The sequence below is a fragment of the Amphiprion ocellaris genome, chromosome 20 (genome assembly GCF_022539595.1).
Source record: "Amphiprion ocellaris isolate individual 3 ecotype Okinawa chromosome 20, ASM2253959v1, whole genome shotgun sequence".
NCBI classification, from domain to species: Eukaryota; Metazoa; Chordata; class Actinopteri; family Pomacentridae; genus Amphiprion; species Amphiprion ocellaris.
The window spans coordinates 22,583,806-22,601,930 of NC_072785.1; the positions used below are offsets into that span (position 1 = coordinate 22,583,806).

General features: G+C 39.4%; 1 protein-coding gene across 2 annotated transcripts; it reads left to right on the top strand.

Annotated features, from left to right (window-relative positions):
• Positions 1 to 2,802: 2,802 nt before the first annotated feature.
• Positions 2,803 to 18,101, top strand: galcb (galactosylceramidase b). 2 transcript variants are annotated; one of them, XM_023278588.3, is made up of 17 exons: positions 2,803 to 2,999; positions 3,799 to 3,867; positions 3,954 to 4,017; positions 6,038 to 6,151; positions 6,587 to 6,726; positions 7,037 to 7,075; positions 7,273 to 7,400; positions 10,932 to 11,087; positions 12,333 to 12,457; positions 13,949 to 14,076; positions 14,538 to 14,627; positions 14,716 to 14,805; positions 14,890 to 15,034; positions 15,179 to 15,359; positions 15,440 to 15,603; positions 15,762 to 15,838; positions 16,785 to 18,101. In XM_023278588.3, the coding sequence occupies exons 1-17, from the start codon at positions 2,853 to 2,855 to the stop codon at positions 16,926 to 16,928; spliced, it is 2,001 nt and encodes a 666-aa protein (XP_023134356.1). In that variant the 5' UTR covers positions 2,803 to 2,852; the 3' UTR covers positions 16,929 to 18,101. The 2 variants fall into 2 exon arrangements, with proteins under 2 accessions (XP_023134356.1, XP_023134355.1); XM_023278587.3 differs by lacking the exon at positions 7,273 to 7,400 and adding an exon at positions 9,930 to 10,060 and having other exon boundaries at positions 2,804 to 2,999.
• Positions 18,102 to 18,125: the final 24 nt, after the last annotated feature.

The window sequence follows — 18,125 nt, forward strand, 5'->3', positions numbered from 1 at the left end:
TTCTCTTGTGTCGATCTACACTTTCTGTTTATACGAGTCACATCATATTTTTTTAAATCCTCCAATCTGGCTCTGCTGAATTTTTCATAATTAGTTGATATTGTAAATTTTGATTGAAACAAGTTAAACAAACGTGCTTTAGAGTTGATAATGGGTGTAATTTATCTGTCTTCCACAGTATAACTGTTATGGAATAATCTGGGGCATGTGTTAGCACTCTATTAAATGTGCTTCATCAAAACAATTTAGGAAAAGAATCTGTAGGATGAAACTGTTTCACTGCAAAATGTTTACATCTATCGATTTATTGAAATTGATTGGAATAATTTCTGGAATTTTTTAAAAAATGGCAGTTTTTTTCTGCAAAATATATTTACTGATTAATAAAAATATTTATTTAAATTAAGATGTTTTAGGTTTAAGACTGTCATTGGCTGCGCATTTCAGTCAGCCTTGACAGGTAACAATCTATCACAAGTTCACCTGGACAGGTAACAGTCTATCACAGGTTCACCTGGACAGGTAACAGTCTATCACAGGTTCACCTGGACAGGTAACAGTCTATCACAGGTTCACCTGGACAGGTAACAGTCTGTCACAGGGCTACACATAGAGACAAACAATCACACTCACATTCACACCTACAGACAATTTAGAATCACCAATGAACCTCAGCATGGTTCTGGACTGTGGGAGGAAGCTGGAGAACCTGGAGAAAACCCACACATGTACAGGGAGAACATGGAGACTCCATGCAGAAAGATCCCAGGAAGGCCGGGACATGAACCGGGGATCTACTGGCTGTAAGGCCACAGTGCTACCCACTGAACCATTGTGCAGCCCTGATGAATCCTTTCAAAGTATACAGAGGCAGAGTAAAGTCAGGCTGCTCTCTGAATCACAGCCAGACCTTGTTTAGGTGGACAGCAGTGACACCTGGTGGACAAGTCTTTTATTACACCTTATAGAAATTTGACTGGGTCAAATAAATTCTAATAAAGGTTTCTGTGGTTTCTCTCTGTATGACTTCAATCTGGCGAACACATTTAATATAAAAACAGGTCTGCAGTCTCCCTTGTATAAATGAACAAGGATCTCAGTCATCATGTATGGGACTCTTCTAGACCAGCGCTCATTGAATCAAGCTGAAGCTGAGCCACATGTTCTGTTCACTGTGGTCTATCTTAGGAGACATCATTTGTCCAGGTCTGACTGGATATTATCATCTGCAGTAACTATTGACTCATGTACATCTTGGTGTAAAGGAGCAAACCTACGATATGTGTGAGGATGACTCAGTGGTTACAGTGAATACACAGGACACAACTCCACAAGGACATGTATACATATATATATATATATATATATATATATATATATATATATATTTCATTGCATCCTGAGCCAATGACAGCTTGACACAAGTTTGACAGTTTGAGTGGTTTGGTGCTGTACAAGCAATAAACAGTGCTCAGAGGTTTGGGATCATGTTGATCTTTTACCACCACATAAGGTAGAATGCTTCTTATGTCCTACATTTTATGTTTTAATTACTCAACTGTATTTTTCATTTATAAATGGGTCTCAAAATTACAATTATTTGTAGGTGTGGTGTTTGCTCTGCACACAAGAGTTTTCTTACAGCAATAACACATCATCATGATGACATGATGATAATCTGCCCAGCAACCAGTGACTGTCAACACTGGAAATCCTGACAATCAGCTATAAATGTGTCCAAATGAATAATATGTGATTAGTTAGAAAGCAGGAAGAATCTCTGATCCTGTTACGGACTTTCAGTCCAGTTTTTTAAAAAAGCTTCAAATTCTAAATGACCCTGAACCAACATTTAACACTTCATATTCTGTCATTTAGATTTGTTCTTCATTTAATCTGGAATGTGTTTTAGAGCTTGGGTGAGTGTGTCTGCATATTGGTTTTTGGTTGTTTCTTTATTTTTTATTTATTTAAAAACCTAATGTTTTACTGATTTAAACAAATAACTCAGTTGTACTTCTAAGTGTCTAACAAGTATAATTTATTTTAATGTGTAATGATGATACAATCATTGCTTAATGTAAATGAACAGCATGAATGACCACAGTCTTTTCTGAACTTTTATTGCTGACATGAGCTTGAAACTCTTGAGAGGTTGCTATAGTTTCACTTGTCCACCAGATGTCACTAAAGCCTTGACGCTTTCAGTCTGTTTGTATTTAAACATCATGAGGCATCACCTGCCATCACTCATCTGTTCTTTCAGTGTATGTTCACAGAAGCACTTTGGGCTGATATATATGACTGACTTTACACCAATATTCTACTTGAACCCTTTCTTCTGAAAGATATTATGGTTTTGTATCAGAAAACAAAGATTATGACTTCTTGATTAACAATATCCTCGTCCTGGGGAAAATTAATATACACAAATGCAAATACATGATGGTAAATCCTAGATTTTATGTATTACATAAGGAGTTTCTAGTCTTCACTAAAGCCCTTAAAAACATGAAGACTAGACATGTAATGAAACTGTTCAATTTGATTGAGAATTATGATCTGCAAAAAAAAGCCCTAGCTCTAAAAAAAAACAAAACCAAAAACAAAAAAACCCAAAACCTGCCATCACTAATTAACCCTAAAAACAGCAGGTTCGCTCTTTAAAACAACAGCTCCTTCTCTAGGTATTTAAATATTTAAATTACCCGCTGGCAACTTCCGGCAACAAGCTCAGTTTCCGTGTCACGTGACCATCTAGCGTTCTGCAGAGCACGTGACCTCTCAGCGGGGCGGTCATGTGACGTGCAGGAGCCGTGAGCGCGCATCAGTCGGCGGCGTGTAGTGGCAGAATGGAGTTAAGTCTGATGGTGGTTCCAGTTCTGGCTCTGGTTCTGGCTCTAGTTCTGGACTCCTGCTGGTCCCAGAGTTACGTCCTGACTGACGGAGACAAACTGGGGAGAGTTTTTGACGGGATTGGAGGTTTGAGCGGCGGAGGGGTGAGTTCAGCCGGGGTTTGTCTACTTCCGGTCCGATACGTTCACAGCAAACTACCTGCTGGATGTTTACCTGTTTATTAAGTTCTCCTTCAAGTTCTCCTGTAACGGAGGTTCCATCTCCTATAACTCATGTTTACCTTATTATTTAGTTGTCCATAAAGTTCGCCTGTAACTCATATTTCTCTTATTATTAAGTTCTCTGTAAAGTTTTCCTGTAGCTGAGGTTCCATCTCCTATAACTCACGTTTACCTTATTATTTAGTTCTCCTGTAACTAACCCTTTCACCTCCTGTTGTGTGGATATTTATCTTATTATTTAGTTAACTGATGTTTCCCTTATTATTTAGTTCTGCTCTAACTGAGGTTCCATCTCCTGTTCTGTGAATATTTATCTGTTTATTCAGTTCTCCATAAAGTTCTCCTGTAGCTGAGGTTCCATCTCCTATAACTCACGTTTACCTTATTATTTAGTTCTCCTGTAACTAACCCTTTCACCTCCTGTTGTGTGGATATTTATCTTATTATTTAGTTAACTGATGTTTCCCTTATTATTTAGTTCTGCTCTAACTGAGGTTCCATCTCCTGTTCTGTGAATATTTATCTGTTTATTCAGTTCTCCATAAAGTTCTCCTGTAACTGAGGTTCCCCTTATTATTTAGTTCTCCTGTAACTAACCCTTCCATCTCCTGTTGTGTGGATATTTACCTGTTTATTTAGTATCTAACCTTTCCATCTCCTGTTGTGTGGATATTTACCTGTTTATTTAGTTTCTAACCCTTCCATCTCCTGTTGTGTGAAGGCCACCTCACGGTTGCTGGTGAATTATGCTGAGCCATACCGCAGCCAGATTCTGGACTACCTTTTTAAGGTTTGATATAAAACTAGAGTAAAAGTTCATAAAGTTCACCTTGAAGTTGGTGGAATCTCACGCTTGTGTCTTTTTTTTTTCTTCAGCCAAACTTTGGAGCTTCTTTGCACATACTGAAGGTGGAGATAGGAGGAGACGCTCAGACTACTGGTCAGTCATATTTACATATTTATAATATTTAGAAACTGTCATGTTTACATATTTAAAATATTTATATACTATCATATTTAGATATTTATAATACCTATAAACTGCCTAGATATTTATAATACCTATAAACTGTCAGTAAATGTCTGTAAAACACAGGTTCTGAGACTCTTCATGTTGCTTGTTGTCTTTTTGATGACTGAGAATCTAAAAGCTAAATTTATTTAGTTAATCAAAGTAAATCCCTACATTTAAACCCTTTGTATACCAGAATTACACATGTAGAAGTTATTTGCTTTGTTTTTCCCCCTAATGGCATTTAAATGATTGAGCTATAACGTTAAACTCTCCATCCACCCTAATAACTGTCAGACCATTCTACACCATATAAGGTATAATAGTGGAGTAATTCAGCCTTACCTGTGCGAACTAGAAACCCATTCTGAACAACAATAGAAAGTCCCACCCTGCACATTATCAGGGTTGGTTCTTAGGAAACCCTTTAAGTCTGAGCTTTGAGGCTTTGCAGCTTCCAGGAGGATGTTCTCAGACATTTTGTTGTTATTTCGTGACTGATTTGTTGCATTAAAATAGTGTAACATGTTAAGATAGTACAAATGTGGTTTTCACTGGACGTGGTCTGTAAGGATCTGCAAGCAGAAACTGTTCAGTAGTTTTCTTATCTCTACATGTTATTTATTTATAGATTTATACATCTATAAATAGTTGAAAGAGCTGATTGATAGTTATTGATCAGAAATGTTCTGAAGGTTAATGAATACTGATTGATACTCAAGTGAAAGGAATATCTCACAGAATGATAAAACACTGCTGAGAATTAGAAACAGATGCAAAAATAAGGGTTAATTAAAATAACTAAGCAAATAAATGACTAAACAAGAAAGTCTGGATGGATGCCTCCTGTAGTGTTTTACACCAGAACATCTCCAGGCTGAAACCATTCCTCCAGTTATTCCAGGAATTCCATTACTAGAATTCCAAGAATCTCTGAATAGAGGCTTCATTTAATCCTCTACATCCTAGACCCCAGGCCACTAACCAGACCCAGACTACATCCTACTTGCAGCCTCACACAGAGGTACGGGTTGGTCTGAATGTTAGATTTTGAAGTCCACATTTTTATAGAAGTTATATGACAGCTGTAAACTTTGTCCTGAATGCTCTAGATTCCTGCTCAGAGCATGATCACCTCCTGACTGCTTGTATCAGACTGTGTGACTCGGGTTCTTATCAGTATAACAACCACCTGAGCAGCTTTTCTAGTGTTTACGGCGTTCAGCAGACCAGAGGACTGAACTATGAAGTCAGTTTAACAGTCAGATTTTCTTTGTGTGAGTCGATAAAAACTAAACCCTCAGTCAGGGTTAGCAGGTATGAAGGTGGCTTTCTACTTTCTCTGTTAACTCAGACTTTCTGCTTCAAACTCATCCACTAACAGGAAGTTTAACAAACATTTGATCGTTTTCTGACTTAATGAACCGCTGGTGTTCAGCTGCTTCAGTCAACAGGTTGTTTTAATGGAGAACAATGAGGAATTAAAAAATATATGATGGTAAAAAGCTGCGAGTGGAAATGATGTCTGACAGGAATGCTGGTAGAAAACTGTTGAATGTACATTAATGTATTTGTTTTAGCGATCAATGCAGCTGATTTTTGATAACTGACAGCTAAACAACACAACTATCAGACTTCATATATTAAACCTGATATTTTACTGAAGTGCATGTAGTTCTGACACTGACTCATAATGAAGGAAATTACTTTAATTTGAACCAAATCAAAGTGAAACTAAACTTACTGATTGAATATTCTTTGTAATCAATACTAATAAACTGATCAATTTTCTTCTTTGTGTTCTATCAGCTGCAGTAGCAGCAGTTTAAACGGACCAAACTCGGTTACTGAAATAACTGATAGATGTGATTTATTGAAATAATAACTTCCTTCTGTGGGACGTTGTCTCATGGTTCTGTCATTGGCATTGAACTGTTACCTTCATCAGATGGAACAGAGCCGTCCCACATGCACTACGACAACGATGAGAACTACTTCAGAGGCTACGAGTGGTGGCTCATGAAAGAAGCCAAGAAGAGGAACCCAAACATCACACTCATAGGTAAGAAATAACACTACGCTCAGATTCAGATCTGACAAACTGCTGTTAAAACAGATGTCAGGAGAATATGATGGTATGAAACTGAGATCAAATCATGATCAGAATAAGACTTCATTACCTCTCTGTATCAAGAACTTTTCAGTGTACCATGCAGAATATTTGAATGGCTATACATAGGTTTAAGAGGCTGAGAGCATCTGTCATGACAGGTTCATCAAACTTTATTGAAGCTTTTCATCTTTGAAATATTAAAGACGTTGTCGAATTTGGTTTTATAACTTTATGAAGTCTTGAGAGTTTGTGAATCAACTGTTGTTGGGTAGATTTGAAATGTGGTCTTACCAGGCATTCAAGCTGCTTTGGGACTGACCCTGAATACTGATAACACACAAAGCATCTTCAGCCTTCATGTGTGTTGCTATGTGTCTACATCAGGCCTGCCCTGGGCATTTCCTGGTTGGGTGGGCCGAGGCAAAAACTGGCCCTATGACTACCCGGACATCACTGCAGCATATGTGGTGAAGTGGATCCTTGGTGCCAAGCAGTACCATGACTTGGATATTCAATATGTTGGGGTGTGTACGCCTGCACAAACCTTCATTAGTGGACATACTGTATATATACTGTAAATATATGCAGAATATATATAGGTTGTGTACTAAGGATTTGAAGTTTAGGTTCAGACAGAACATGGCAAGGCTTTGAGGAACTGGTTGGTCCTCATACCCTCAGTGCTTATAAACAGCTGGAAGCTTTCCCCTTTAATGCTTTTTTACATTGAAAGTAACCCTAACCTCCAACACATAATACTAGATTTATGGATTCGTAGCAGGAAATTACAGATGAATTGTGCCATGAATCTAACATTCTCATTTTTTTCTTTAGATTTGGAATGAGCGAAGCTATGATGCCAAGTACATCAAGGTAACCCCAACTTCGTGTGACTCTATATTTAAATGTTCTTTCCTTGATTTGCCTGTGTCATGTTTATTGTGGGTGAGCTGTGGCTAAAATGTGAATTAAGGGAGAAAAACAGCCACTAACATTGAGTTGTGACTCAGTGACCGAGGTAGTTTTAAAGTTCTAGTTGGGTTCCTCTGAGAGCATGTCTTTGTTGAAAGGTGCTCCGGAACCTTCTGGATAAAGTTGGTCTAAGTGGTGTTGGCATCATTGCAGCAGATGGTGACTGGAGCATCGCTAATTCTATGATCGATGACCTCTATCTTAATGATTCTGTAGAGGTGATTGGGTAAGTACCCTCAGAAGTGGCACATAATTACATGTTTACACCACCTACTGCATATGTACTTATTTAACCAGATCTCACAGCCATCACACTGTAAAAGCATGAACTTCACCATGTGCTGCAGTTCACCAAACTCCATTAGGTCGTCGAGGCTGATTGATGAAGCATGTGATGCACCGCTGGTGAAATGTCCACTACATTTGGATGTGTCTTTGCTTGAAACTCTCTCCTCTGTAAATCTCAGCTGAATGTTTGTGGCTGTTGTTCTGCTGGAATTAGAGATTGAAAAGTGACGATCATAAACTAGCTGATGAATAATATGAGTATACTATCTAGCTGTGTACAGGCATGCTCTTATGTAGTGCATGGAAGAGTACTTAGTGTTATGACTACCATTAAAGTAACGTCACTCATTTAGATGTAATAGTTTGCACATAGAATTACCTCCACTGTGTGAAAACCTTATTTTAATGTAAGTCTGTTCCTTTGGTAGTTTCAAGGTTTCCTTAATTTGTGTTTTTTATTTTAACTTTAATGTTGAATCTAACCTGCAGACAGTAATCACCAGGCCAAAATGTGATGTAGATGATAGTTGTTCACATTAGTGATTTAGAGGTTTAGGTTAAACAGCTGTGAATCTGATAGATTAAACAGCTGTGAATCAGGTAGACTAAACAAATGTGAATCAGGTAGACTAAACAGCTGCGAATCAGGTAGGTTAAACAGCTGTGAATTGGGTAGATTAAACAGCTGTGAATCGGGTAGGTTAAACAGCTGTGAATTGGGTAGATTAAACAGCTGTGAATCGGGTAGGTTAAACAGCTGTGAATCGGGTAGATTAAACAGCTGTGAATCGGGTAGATTAAACAGCTGTGAATCGGGTAGATTAAACAGCTGTGAATCGGGTAGGTTAAACAGCTGTGAATCGGGTAGGTTAATAGATTAAACATCTGTGAATCGGGTAGATTAAACAGCTGTGAATCAGGTAGACTAAACAAATGTGAATCAGGTAGACTAAACAGCTGCGAATCAGGTAGGTTAAACAGCTGTGAATTGGGTAGATTAAACAGCTGTGAATCGGGTAGGTTAAACAGCTGTGAATCGGGTAGATTAAACAGCTGTGAATCGGGTAGATTAAACAGCTGTGAATCAGGTAGGTTAAACAGCTGTGAATCAGGTAGGTTAATAGATTAAACATCTGTGAATCGGGTAGATTAAACAGCTGTGAATCGGGTAGATTAAACAGCTGTGAATCAGGTAGGTTAATAGATTAAACAGCTGTGAATCGGGTAGGTTAAACAGCTGTGAATCGGGTAGGTTAAACAGCTGTGAATCGGGTAGGTTAAACAGCTGTGAATCGGGTAGGTTAAACAGCTGTGAATCGGGTAGGTTAATAGATTAAACAACTGTGAATCGGGTAGATTAAACAGCTGTGAATCGGGTAGGTTAATAGATTAAACAGCTGTGAATCAGGTAGGTTAAACAGCTGTGAATTGGGTAGATTAAACAGCTGTGAATCAGGTAGGTTAAACAGCTGTGAATCGGGTAGGTTAAACAGCTGTGAATCGGGTAGGTTAAACAGCTGTGAATCGGGTAGGTTAATAGATTAAACAGCTGTGAATCGGGTAGATTAAACAGCTGTGAATCGGGTAGGTTAATAGATTAAACAGCTGTGAATCAGGTAGGTTAAACAGCTGTGAATCGGGTAGATTAAACAGCTGTGAATCGGGTAGATTAAACAGCTGTGAATCAGGTAGGTTAAACAGCTGTGAATCGGGTAGGTTAAACAGCTGTGAATCGGGTGGGTTAATAGATTAAACAGCTGTGAATCGGGTAGATTAAACAGCTGTGAATCGGGTAGGTTAATAGATTAAACAGCTGTGAATCAGGTAGGTTAAACTGCTGTGAATCGGGTAGGTTAAACAGCTGTGAATCGGGTAGGTTAAACAGCTGTGAATCGGGTAGATTAAACAGCTGTGAATCGGGTAGATTAAACAGCTGTGAATCGGGTAGGTTAAACAGCTGTGAATCGGGTAGGTTAATAGATTAAACAGCTGTGAATTGGGTAGGTTAATAGATTAAACAGCTGTGAATCGGGTAGATTAAACAGCTGTGAATCGGGTAGATTAAACAGCTGTGAATCGGGTAGGTTAAACAGCTGTGAATCGGGTAGATTAAACAGCTGTGAATCGGGTAGATTAAACAGCTGTGAATCGGGTAGGTTAAACAGCTGTGAATCGGGTAGATTAAACAGCTGTGAATCGGGTAGATTGAACAGCTGTGAATCGGGTAGATTAAACAGCTGTGAATCGGGTAGGTTAAACAGCTGTGAATCGGGTAGATTAAACAGCTGTGAATCGGGTAGATTGAACAGCTGTGAATCAGGTAGGTTAAACAGCTGTGAATCGGGTAGATTGAACAGCTGTGAATCGGGTAGGTTAAACAGCTGTGAATCGGGTAGGTTAAACAGCTGTGAATCGGGTAGGTTAAACAGCTGTGAATCCCTGTCTTCTCTGCTTCCATCTGCACCAGCTGCTGAGGTATACGCTGGATAAGAGTGGTCTGGAGGCGGTCAGGATCGTAGCCAGTGACAACCTGTGGGAGCCCATTGTGGTGTCTCTGCTGCTAGACCCTGAGCTGAGCAGCGCTGTAGACGTGATAGGGTAGGAAGATGTCTGACAGTTTCTCTTGTTTCCTCGTGATCCTGACAGGTGCATGCAAATCCTGAATGTCTTTTCTCTAACCGCCTGGAGAAAGTTGCATGATGTGATATAAACAGCTCTAGCAGTGATTCTAATCTTGTCATAACAGCATTTCTGTGTTGTGTGTTTTTCTTTTATTTCTGTATTATTTCATGTTCTAGTAAGTTTTAAGTCACCAATGAAGCACTGATGTTATTTTATACTAAATCATTTAGATAGATTTTCTTAGTTTCATGTGGTGAGGCTTCTGGTGAACACAGCTCAGAAAGAATACATTTAAAGATCTATGTATATTTAGATTTACTGGAAAGGAATTGGATAGAAATTCTGTTGAAGTTAAATATTTGAGAATGAATGGAATTGGTTTAATGTCTGTAATGTACTACTTTGTATTCCTTATCTTTTTATGTATTATGTGTTTTATTATTGACCTATTATTAGGGCTGGGGGTCATTTTTTTACATACTAGTGCAATTCACAGCCTCAGCAAAATAAAACTGTTGAAACATGCCTAAATATTAGTCTTAAACAGTACTCTGAATTTCAAGCTATGAACCTTAATCATAATATAATCATAATTAACTTTTTTGAAAAATGCATTGTAATGGACAGCATAGCTGACCCAGATAACTGTCCAAAGGCCTGTGTAGTTTAGGTTCCATGATGTTTTTCAGGAGACTCAGGATGGTAAAATTCAGTTTATCTCTCAGCCTGACCATCTCTGCACTGTTTCCGCTCTGGACTGCCTGTGGAGGAATAAATGAGTTCATACGGGATGATCTGAGTCAGATCTTTTCAAGATAAGCTTGTCTGTTGTATGTGTGGTGATCAGAGCTCACTACCCTGGAACCATCACCGTGACCGAAGCCTTGAAGACACAGAAGAAGCTGTGGTCCTCGGAGGACTACAGCAGCTTCAATGATGAGGTTGGAGGAGGCTGCTGGGCTCGCATCCTGAACCAGAACTACGTCAACGGACTCATGACTGCGTGAGTACACAGATAACCCAGGAACAGCATCTGTGACCAAATGTGTTCATTTTTATCACCGTTTAATGTGGAATTAACATCCAATGTGATATTTATGGTTTCTAATTTACATGGTGAAGGGATAAGAACATAACCTCACATCAATATAGAGGCTTCCATCGTTCACTATTTGCTGCTTTACTGTTGTTCGGCTTTTATCAGTTTTATGTTAGTGTTCAGTTTCAGGTGTTAAAATTAGTGCTGGGCAATGATTAATCACATTGTTGTATGTAAAATTAAATTAATGAATTTAAAAGTAATGTATTCTACATTTTTATTTTTAAAGTTCTGCTATATGAACAAAAATGCAGTAATATTTGGTTTCCAAAGACTTCAGACAGATAAATGCTTTTTAACAGCAGTATTCTCTTCACACAGCAGCAGTTAAAATACTTCTAGTAAACCTCAACCTAAACATTAATGGAATCTAATCAAACCAAAGCTATTTGCCCCAGCAGGGCATTAATGCTTTATCTGGTTTGCTCTAGAAAAACATGTTACCCTCAGAGTCCAGAGATCAAAACATTAGAACAGGAACCTTCCCAACAACAGCAGGTTAACATTTATTAATCTGAATTCGGATTTTCTCTGAACAGGAACCAGCAGAAACTTTTTTTATCAGGGAGCAGAATCAGTCTATGTTCAGCAGCAGCTGTTAGACGGAGGTAAAATGATCAAATACATAAAAACCTTCCAGTGATGCAGGGTGAAGTTCATACTGACGTCATTCATTGATCCTCAGAACGTTCCTCAGACCAACATCTTCCACTGAACTAATCAGAATACAGTCTGTAGATAACTACTTCTCTGTGACGTCTGTTAGCTCGTCTAGTTTTAGTTTATTTCTACTTCCAGTCTGAAGCCTCCACTGTTAGTTTAGAGACGTGATGACGTCCATCCCAAGTCCTGATCCACATCAGCCTCCTGTGATCCTGGTTAGTCTGTCTGGATTCAGAGCCAGGGAGCAACGGACTTTTACTATATTAATAATAATAATAATAATAATAATAATAATAATAAAAACTTTGTTAACGTGATAAAATAATCATTGCATTAATTAATGCATTAACAGGATAATAACATGTTAACGTGGCCAGCCATAGTTAAAATACACACCAGAGTTAATAAAACATGTAAGTATGCAGGGGAAAGCTGTAGTAAGTCATTTTGTGTAGCTGATAGGTTCATAACTACTTGTTCCTTCAGAACCATCTCCTGGAACCTGGTGGCCAGTTACTATGAGGACCTGCCGTTCGGCAGAGATGGTTTGATGACTGCTGAGGAGCCCTGGAGTGGAAACTATGTGGTGGAGTCTCCCATCTGGATCACAGGTCTGCATAGAGAGACACATGACATGCTGTCTCTGTTGATCATTTGTTTAAAAAAATCAATCTTTTTTAGACTTTATTGTTTGAGTTTAGACTAGGAGATCATACCACGAATGTTTGAGAACCGCTGATCACTGAGCAACAAAGATGACAGCTGTATTAAGAAGCAGAAACTTCACAATGTCAGAAATAAGTCTCATATCCCTTTGCCAGTGGCTTTAGGGTTAAAGTGCCTCACCCAGTAGAGCTAAATGATTCTACTCCAGGTCAACAGTTCCTTCTTCCTTGTTTCCATACAAGGATTTTGTAGAAACCCCAACAGGTAACACTGATAACTCTTTACAAATGAAAAAACACAAAGATAAATATGAAATTGAAATGAATCTGAAAAATTAGCTGGTTAGTTCTGTCGCCTCACAGCTAGAAGATCCCCGGTTCGTGTTCCGGCCTTCCTGGGATCTTTCTGCATGGAGTCTCCATGTTCTCCTGTACATGTGTGGGTTTTCTCCAGGTTCTCCAGCTTCCTCCCACAGTCCAGAAACATGCTGAGGTTCATTGGTGATTCTAAATTGTCCGTAGGTGTGAATGTGAGTGTGATTGTTTGTCTCTATGTGTAGCCCTGTGATGGACTGTTTCCTGTCCAGGTGAACCTTCACCCTCAGTCACCTGATAGACTTCAGCCCTCTAATGAGGATCTATAGGTGTATAAATGATGGATGGATGTAAAACTATCATGATTTTCTGGAGTGATAATAGTTTTGTTTCCTGCTCTGCTGCTTCCTCTGAGGACTATAGTTCCACTTCATTCTTTTCTTGTCATCTTTCTGTTGTTAGAATATCTGCTGAAGCATTAAATGACTGACTGCATGCAGGATGTCCTGCTTCTGTCCATGTCTCCACAGCCTCTCTGTCATTACACAGATCATAACCTCTGTTTCCTTTGAATACATAAACTGGATGCTGCTGGGAGAGTCTGGAGATCCTCTAACATATCGATGACCAGACTGAGCTAGCAGCACATGCAGAACATTATCTTCATTAGAATAAACATTCAGCATTTAGCCAAAGAGCTTCAGTTTCTCCTGCTGCTTTAATGATATGCATGTTGTTTATTGGTATACTTCCAGCCATGTCCCTATTCAGAGAAAATGTCCTCCATCCATACACGATAGGGTCTGTCTTCTGACTCTGTATGTCACAAAGGAATACCTAGCTGTTGTCATGTTTGACGTGAAGTAGGCCTGTAGAGAGGTAACCTTTCTACTGATAGTGATTCACTTTGACAGCAGACAGTTGTAGGACTTCTAATAATTATCAGAGCTCATAGAGAAAAACCCTCAAACTGTGAGAAGAACTTTTGTAAAGCAAGGACTGTTTTTCAATGCTTTGTCCCAGGAAAATGGTTTCATAGATATTTTAATTACTTTTTACGTGCAGATAACCTGAATGTATTATGTATGTATATAATTTAGTGCTCTGTTGTCTTCCTTGTAGCCCACACCACCCAGTTCTCCCAGCCAGGATGGACATACCTGCAGACTGTTGGACATCTGGAACACGGTGGAAGTTATGTAGCCCTGACTGATGGGAAAGGAAACCTCACGGTCGTCATTGAAACCATGGCAAGTCAGGCTGTTTGGTTTTTTCACTTTTTAAATTTTGCCACAGATGTCTTTATAGAATAGAATAGAATAGAATAGAATAGAATAGAATAGAATAGAGTTTATTGCCATATTTCAGGTACATCACAGTAGATCCTGGCTCTGTAATTTTTTTTCTGTTTACATTCTTTTATTTTGCAGCGCTTCATCAGTTTAACTGAAGCTTCACTGCTACAGAACCTCTGGATGTTGTTTGTGCTACAGATGCTAACAAAGCAGCACCGCTGTCACAAATCATTCTATCTGCTCTAAAGATGTATGATTTTAAGTTTCATAGTTTGACATTTATACAGGGAAATGAAGTGTTTTCCTTATGGCCCCTATTGGAACGCTGAATGAGGAAAGAAGAACTCAGAAGTGCAAAACTGTGAATAGATGAACAAACTAGAACCAGTTCACTGAACAGTTTATTTCCCTTTTAGACTCATGATCATTCTGTCTGCATCAGACCTCCACTCCCCCCCTTCAATGTGACATCCCAGAATGCAACTTTCCAGCTGAAGGGATCGTTTGTAAGTTTCTATGACATCTTCATTGATCTGTTGGAAGTTGCTGAGTTCTACTTTTATCATATTCAAGGTTATTAATGTCTTTTCCTAGACTTCCATTGAGGAACTCCAGGTCTGGAGATCACAGTTTAACTTCAAGACCAAGAAGCCGTACTTCTTTGAAAAACTGCCTCCACTGAAGGTAAATGACAGTCCAAAGTGTTTAAGATGCAGCGTTTCAACATCAACAACTTTAACATTCTTCTATGTTTTTACGTGTCTTTAGGTTTTAAATGGATCATTTACCCTCAGTCTGGCTGAAGACGAGGTTTACACGCTGACTACGATTACCACAGGAAATAAGGGCAGCTACCCCGACCCGCCTCCATCAGCTCCTTTCCCTAAAGTCTATAAGGACAACTTTGATGTTTGTGAGTACAGCAGACAGAACCAAACTAACCATACTCACACATTTCAACAAACAAAAACAGCAAAGAAGTTATTAAAGCTGGTGTTTGACAACAGTGGAAGATCCAAAGGCCTTGATGTTCTGTCTGTGTTTAAACCCTGTACAGTAAACCCTCCCTTCTCTGAGGCTCCAGACTTTGCCGACCAAACAGGGGTGTTCGAGTACTACGTCAACCTCACCGACCCTGGACCTCACCTGTTCACCTTACGCCAGGTTGTGACCCAGAGACCCATCACCTGGGCAACAGATGCTGACCAGACCATCAGTGTTATAGGAGACCATCAGTGGTGAGAAGATGTTTCAGAAGTGGTGGCTCAGTGACTCCAGAACAGCTCCAGATGTGTGTTGTTGTGTTGCTGTTTTACAGGCAGGACCTGACCGTTTCCTGTGATATCTTCATGGAGAACATTCAGACCGGCGGTGTGTTCGTAGCAGCCAGGGTGGATAAGGGAGGTGGGTCGGTCCGCAGCGCGAGAGGAGTCTTCTTCTGGGTGTTTGCTGACGGCTCCTACAGAGTTACCAATGATCTCGGTCAGTACCATCACCCATCAACGCAAACTCAAACAGGAGTTGAAAAACATTTTCATTATCAGAGATTTTTAAAAGAAACCTCAAAAAATCTCATGTTTCAAGTTGATCTCATTTTGCAAAGCAACATAAATGAATATTATTGCTGTTTGTGTCAACAGCTGGACAGACTGTGCTGGCAGAGGGACTGTCTGGTACTCAGGCCTTTGGTTGGTACACCTTAACGCTCACTGTCCAGGTAAGTGGAGACTCACTGTTACTAAGGACAGACAGACAGACAGACAGACAGACACTTTATTAATCCCTTGGGAAATTCAAGGCTTTGTTCTGATGCTGTTTAGTTGTCTTCTTCAGTCTTTATGCTTTTTGCTCAGCCAAGGGACGTAGTGGAGTTATGTGATGATCAGCTTCTGTCTGTCTGTCAGCAACATTACTCTAAAAAATGGACAAACAGATTTGGATGAAATTTTCAGGGAAGGTCATAAATGACACAAGGACCAAGTGATTAGATTTTGGCAGTGATGCAGCTTATAGTCTGGATCCATGGATTAGTTAAAGATTTCTGTGTCATTGCCAGATAGCGGCACGGCGTCACTGTAACCATGACAACAAGTGAACACTACATCAGCTGCCTGCTGATGATCACATGATTGTGATCCTACTACAAATCCACCACTGAGGACTTATCAGGACTTATCCATCAGAAATGATCCAAGGAAAAACTGATTAAATTGTGGGGTGTTTCCGAGCCGCCCGCTACATATTTAGGTCATTTTTTGTCAGGAAACACACATCATGTGGTGAAAAAAAATGACTAAATCAGGCCAGAATTCAGATTTTAGATGGGCCTTCTCGAAGTCATGACTTAAACCTAATGAAGAACCGGTGGACTGAAGAAGAAACAAGTCTGTTAGAAACTAGTTTAGTTGACCTGATCCAGTTCTGTCAAGGGAGTGGTCAACGATAGAACCAGAAGCTGGACAGCAGTGTGCATGTTCTCACTGCTTTCTGCTGTATCCTAAAGAATAACACACTAACTTACATCACTGGTTGCACATTTGCTTGGCCTTTCCTCCAAACGGCATCTGTGTGAATGACTGTCGGGTGGACAAGCAGAGACTTCATGAAGAGTTCTGCTGTTAACGTGTTCCCTGTATGTTATCGTGTGTTCCTCTGTTCTGCAGGGCCAGTATGCATCAGGGTTGCTGAATGGATTCCCACTGTGGAGGAACGCTGTGGTTCTGACACCAAAGAATGGCTGGGCTGCCATAGGAACACACTCATTTGAACTGGCACAGTTTGATAACTTTTCTGTGATAGCAGAGTAATAATTAGCAAGGGAATAATGATTTATACGATGCTGTGAATATTTGAATTAATTTATTGACTTGACTCATGTCTTGATTTAACAGTTTCTTGTCTTAAACATTTATTTTCTCTCTTTGTAAAGATTGAATGTTTGACACACATGAAGAGAACAAGAGGCACATGATGTAGAATAATGTTCTGCACTCTGGAAGTTTACTGATGACTGTAAATGATTTTGTACTGTGGGTTTTATGATTTTTATAACCTTTCACTTTTTGAAATGCATGTGTTCAGTTTGGGGCAAAACGAGCCCAACTCAATGGAAGGGTAATAAATTTTTAAAAAAAATCTGTCATAACTTAACCATGAATCAAATGACATGCAGAGTAGCCTGGTTTCAACAGCTGCTTTTAGAGAAAAACTTATTTCACCAATAGATTTATTTAGACTGCAATTGGCATCAAGTACCAGGAAGTGGGAAGATGTGTTAGAGATGTTGAGGATAGATTTGAACTCTTGTTTTAGTTTCTGACATTTTTACTAAAAGGCTCTGTCCAAAATACTTTCTAGCCCTTGAAGTTGTCATCAGTTTTTGAGAAAATTAAGGCTGCTATACTATTTCTAATAGTGCTGCTAATTTTACCGTGCTCTAGCGTCCAGATAAACCTAGAAACTGGAGCAGTCCTGGTGTCCAGCTTCAGGACAGATGCTCCAGTAGTAAGACATGTCCCTAAAACAGTCACTGCACAAAACTACAGTAAGACATGTCCTTAGAACAATCACTGTGGTAAGGCATGTCCTCCACAGGGCTACACTTAGAGACAAACAATCACACTCACATTCACACCTACGGTCAATTTAGAATCGCCAGTTAACCTCAGCATGTTTCTGGACTGTGGGAGGAAGCTGGAGAACCTGGAGAAAACCCACACATGTACAGGAGAACATGGAGACTCCATGCAGAAAGATCCCAGGAAGGCCGGGACATGAACCGGGATCTTCTAGCTGTGAGGTGACAGAGCTAACCACTGATCCACTGTGAAACCTGATCTGGAAGCTGTAATGTGGAAATGATAAACTGAGGCTGAATGTTGATTTTTTTTTTTTTATAAACTTCAGATTGTTCATGATGTTTGGTAAGAAGATAATTCTTTGTATGTGAACATTTCTGCACTAAACCAAAGGAACCATCAGGAGTTGTGGTTATTTATAGGTTA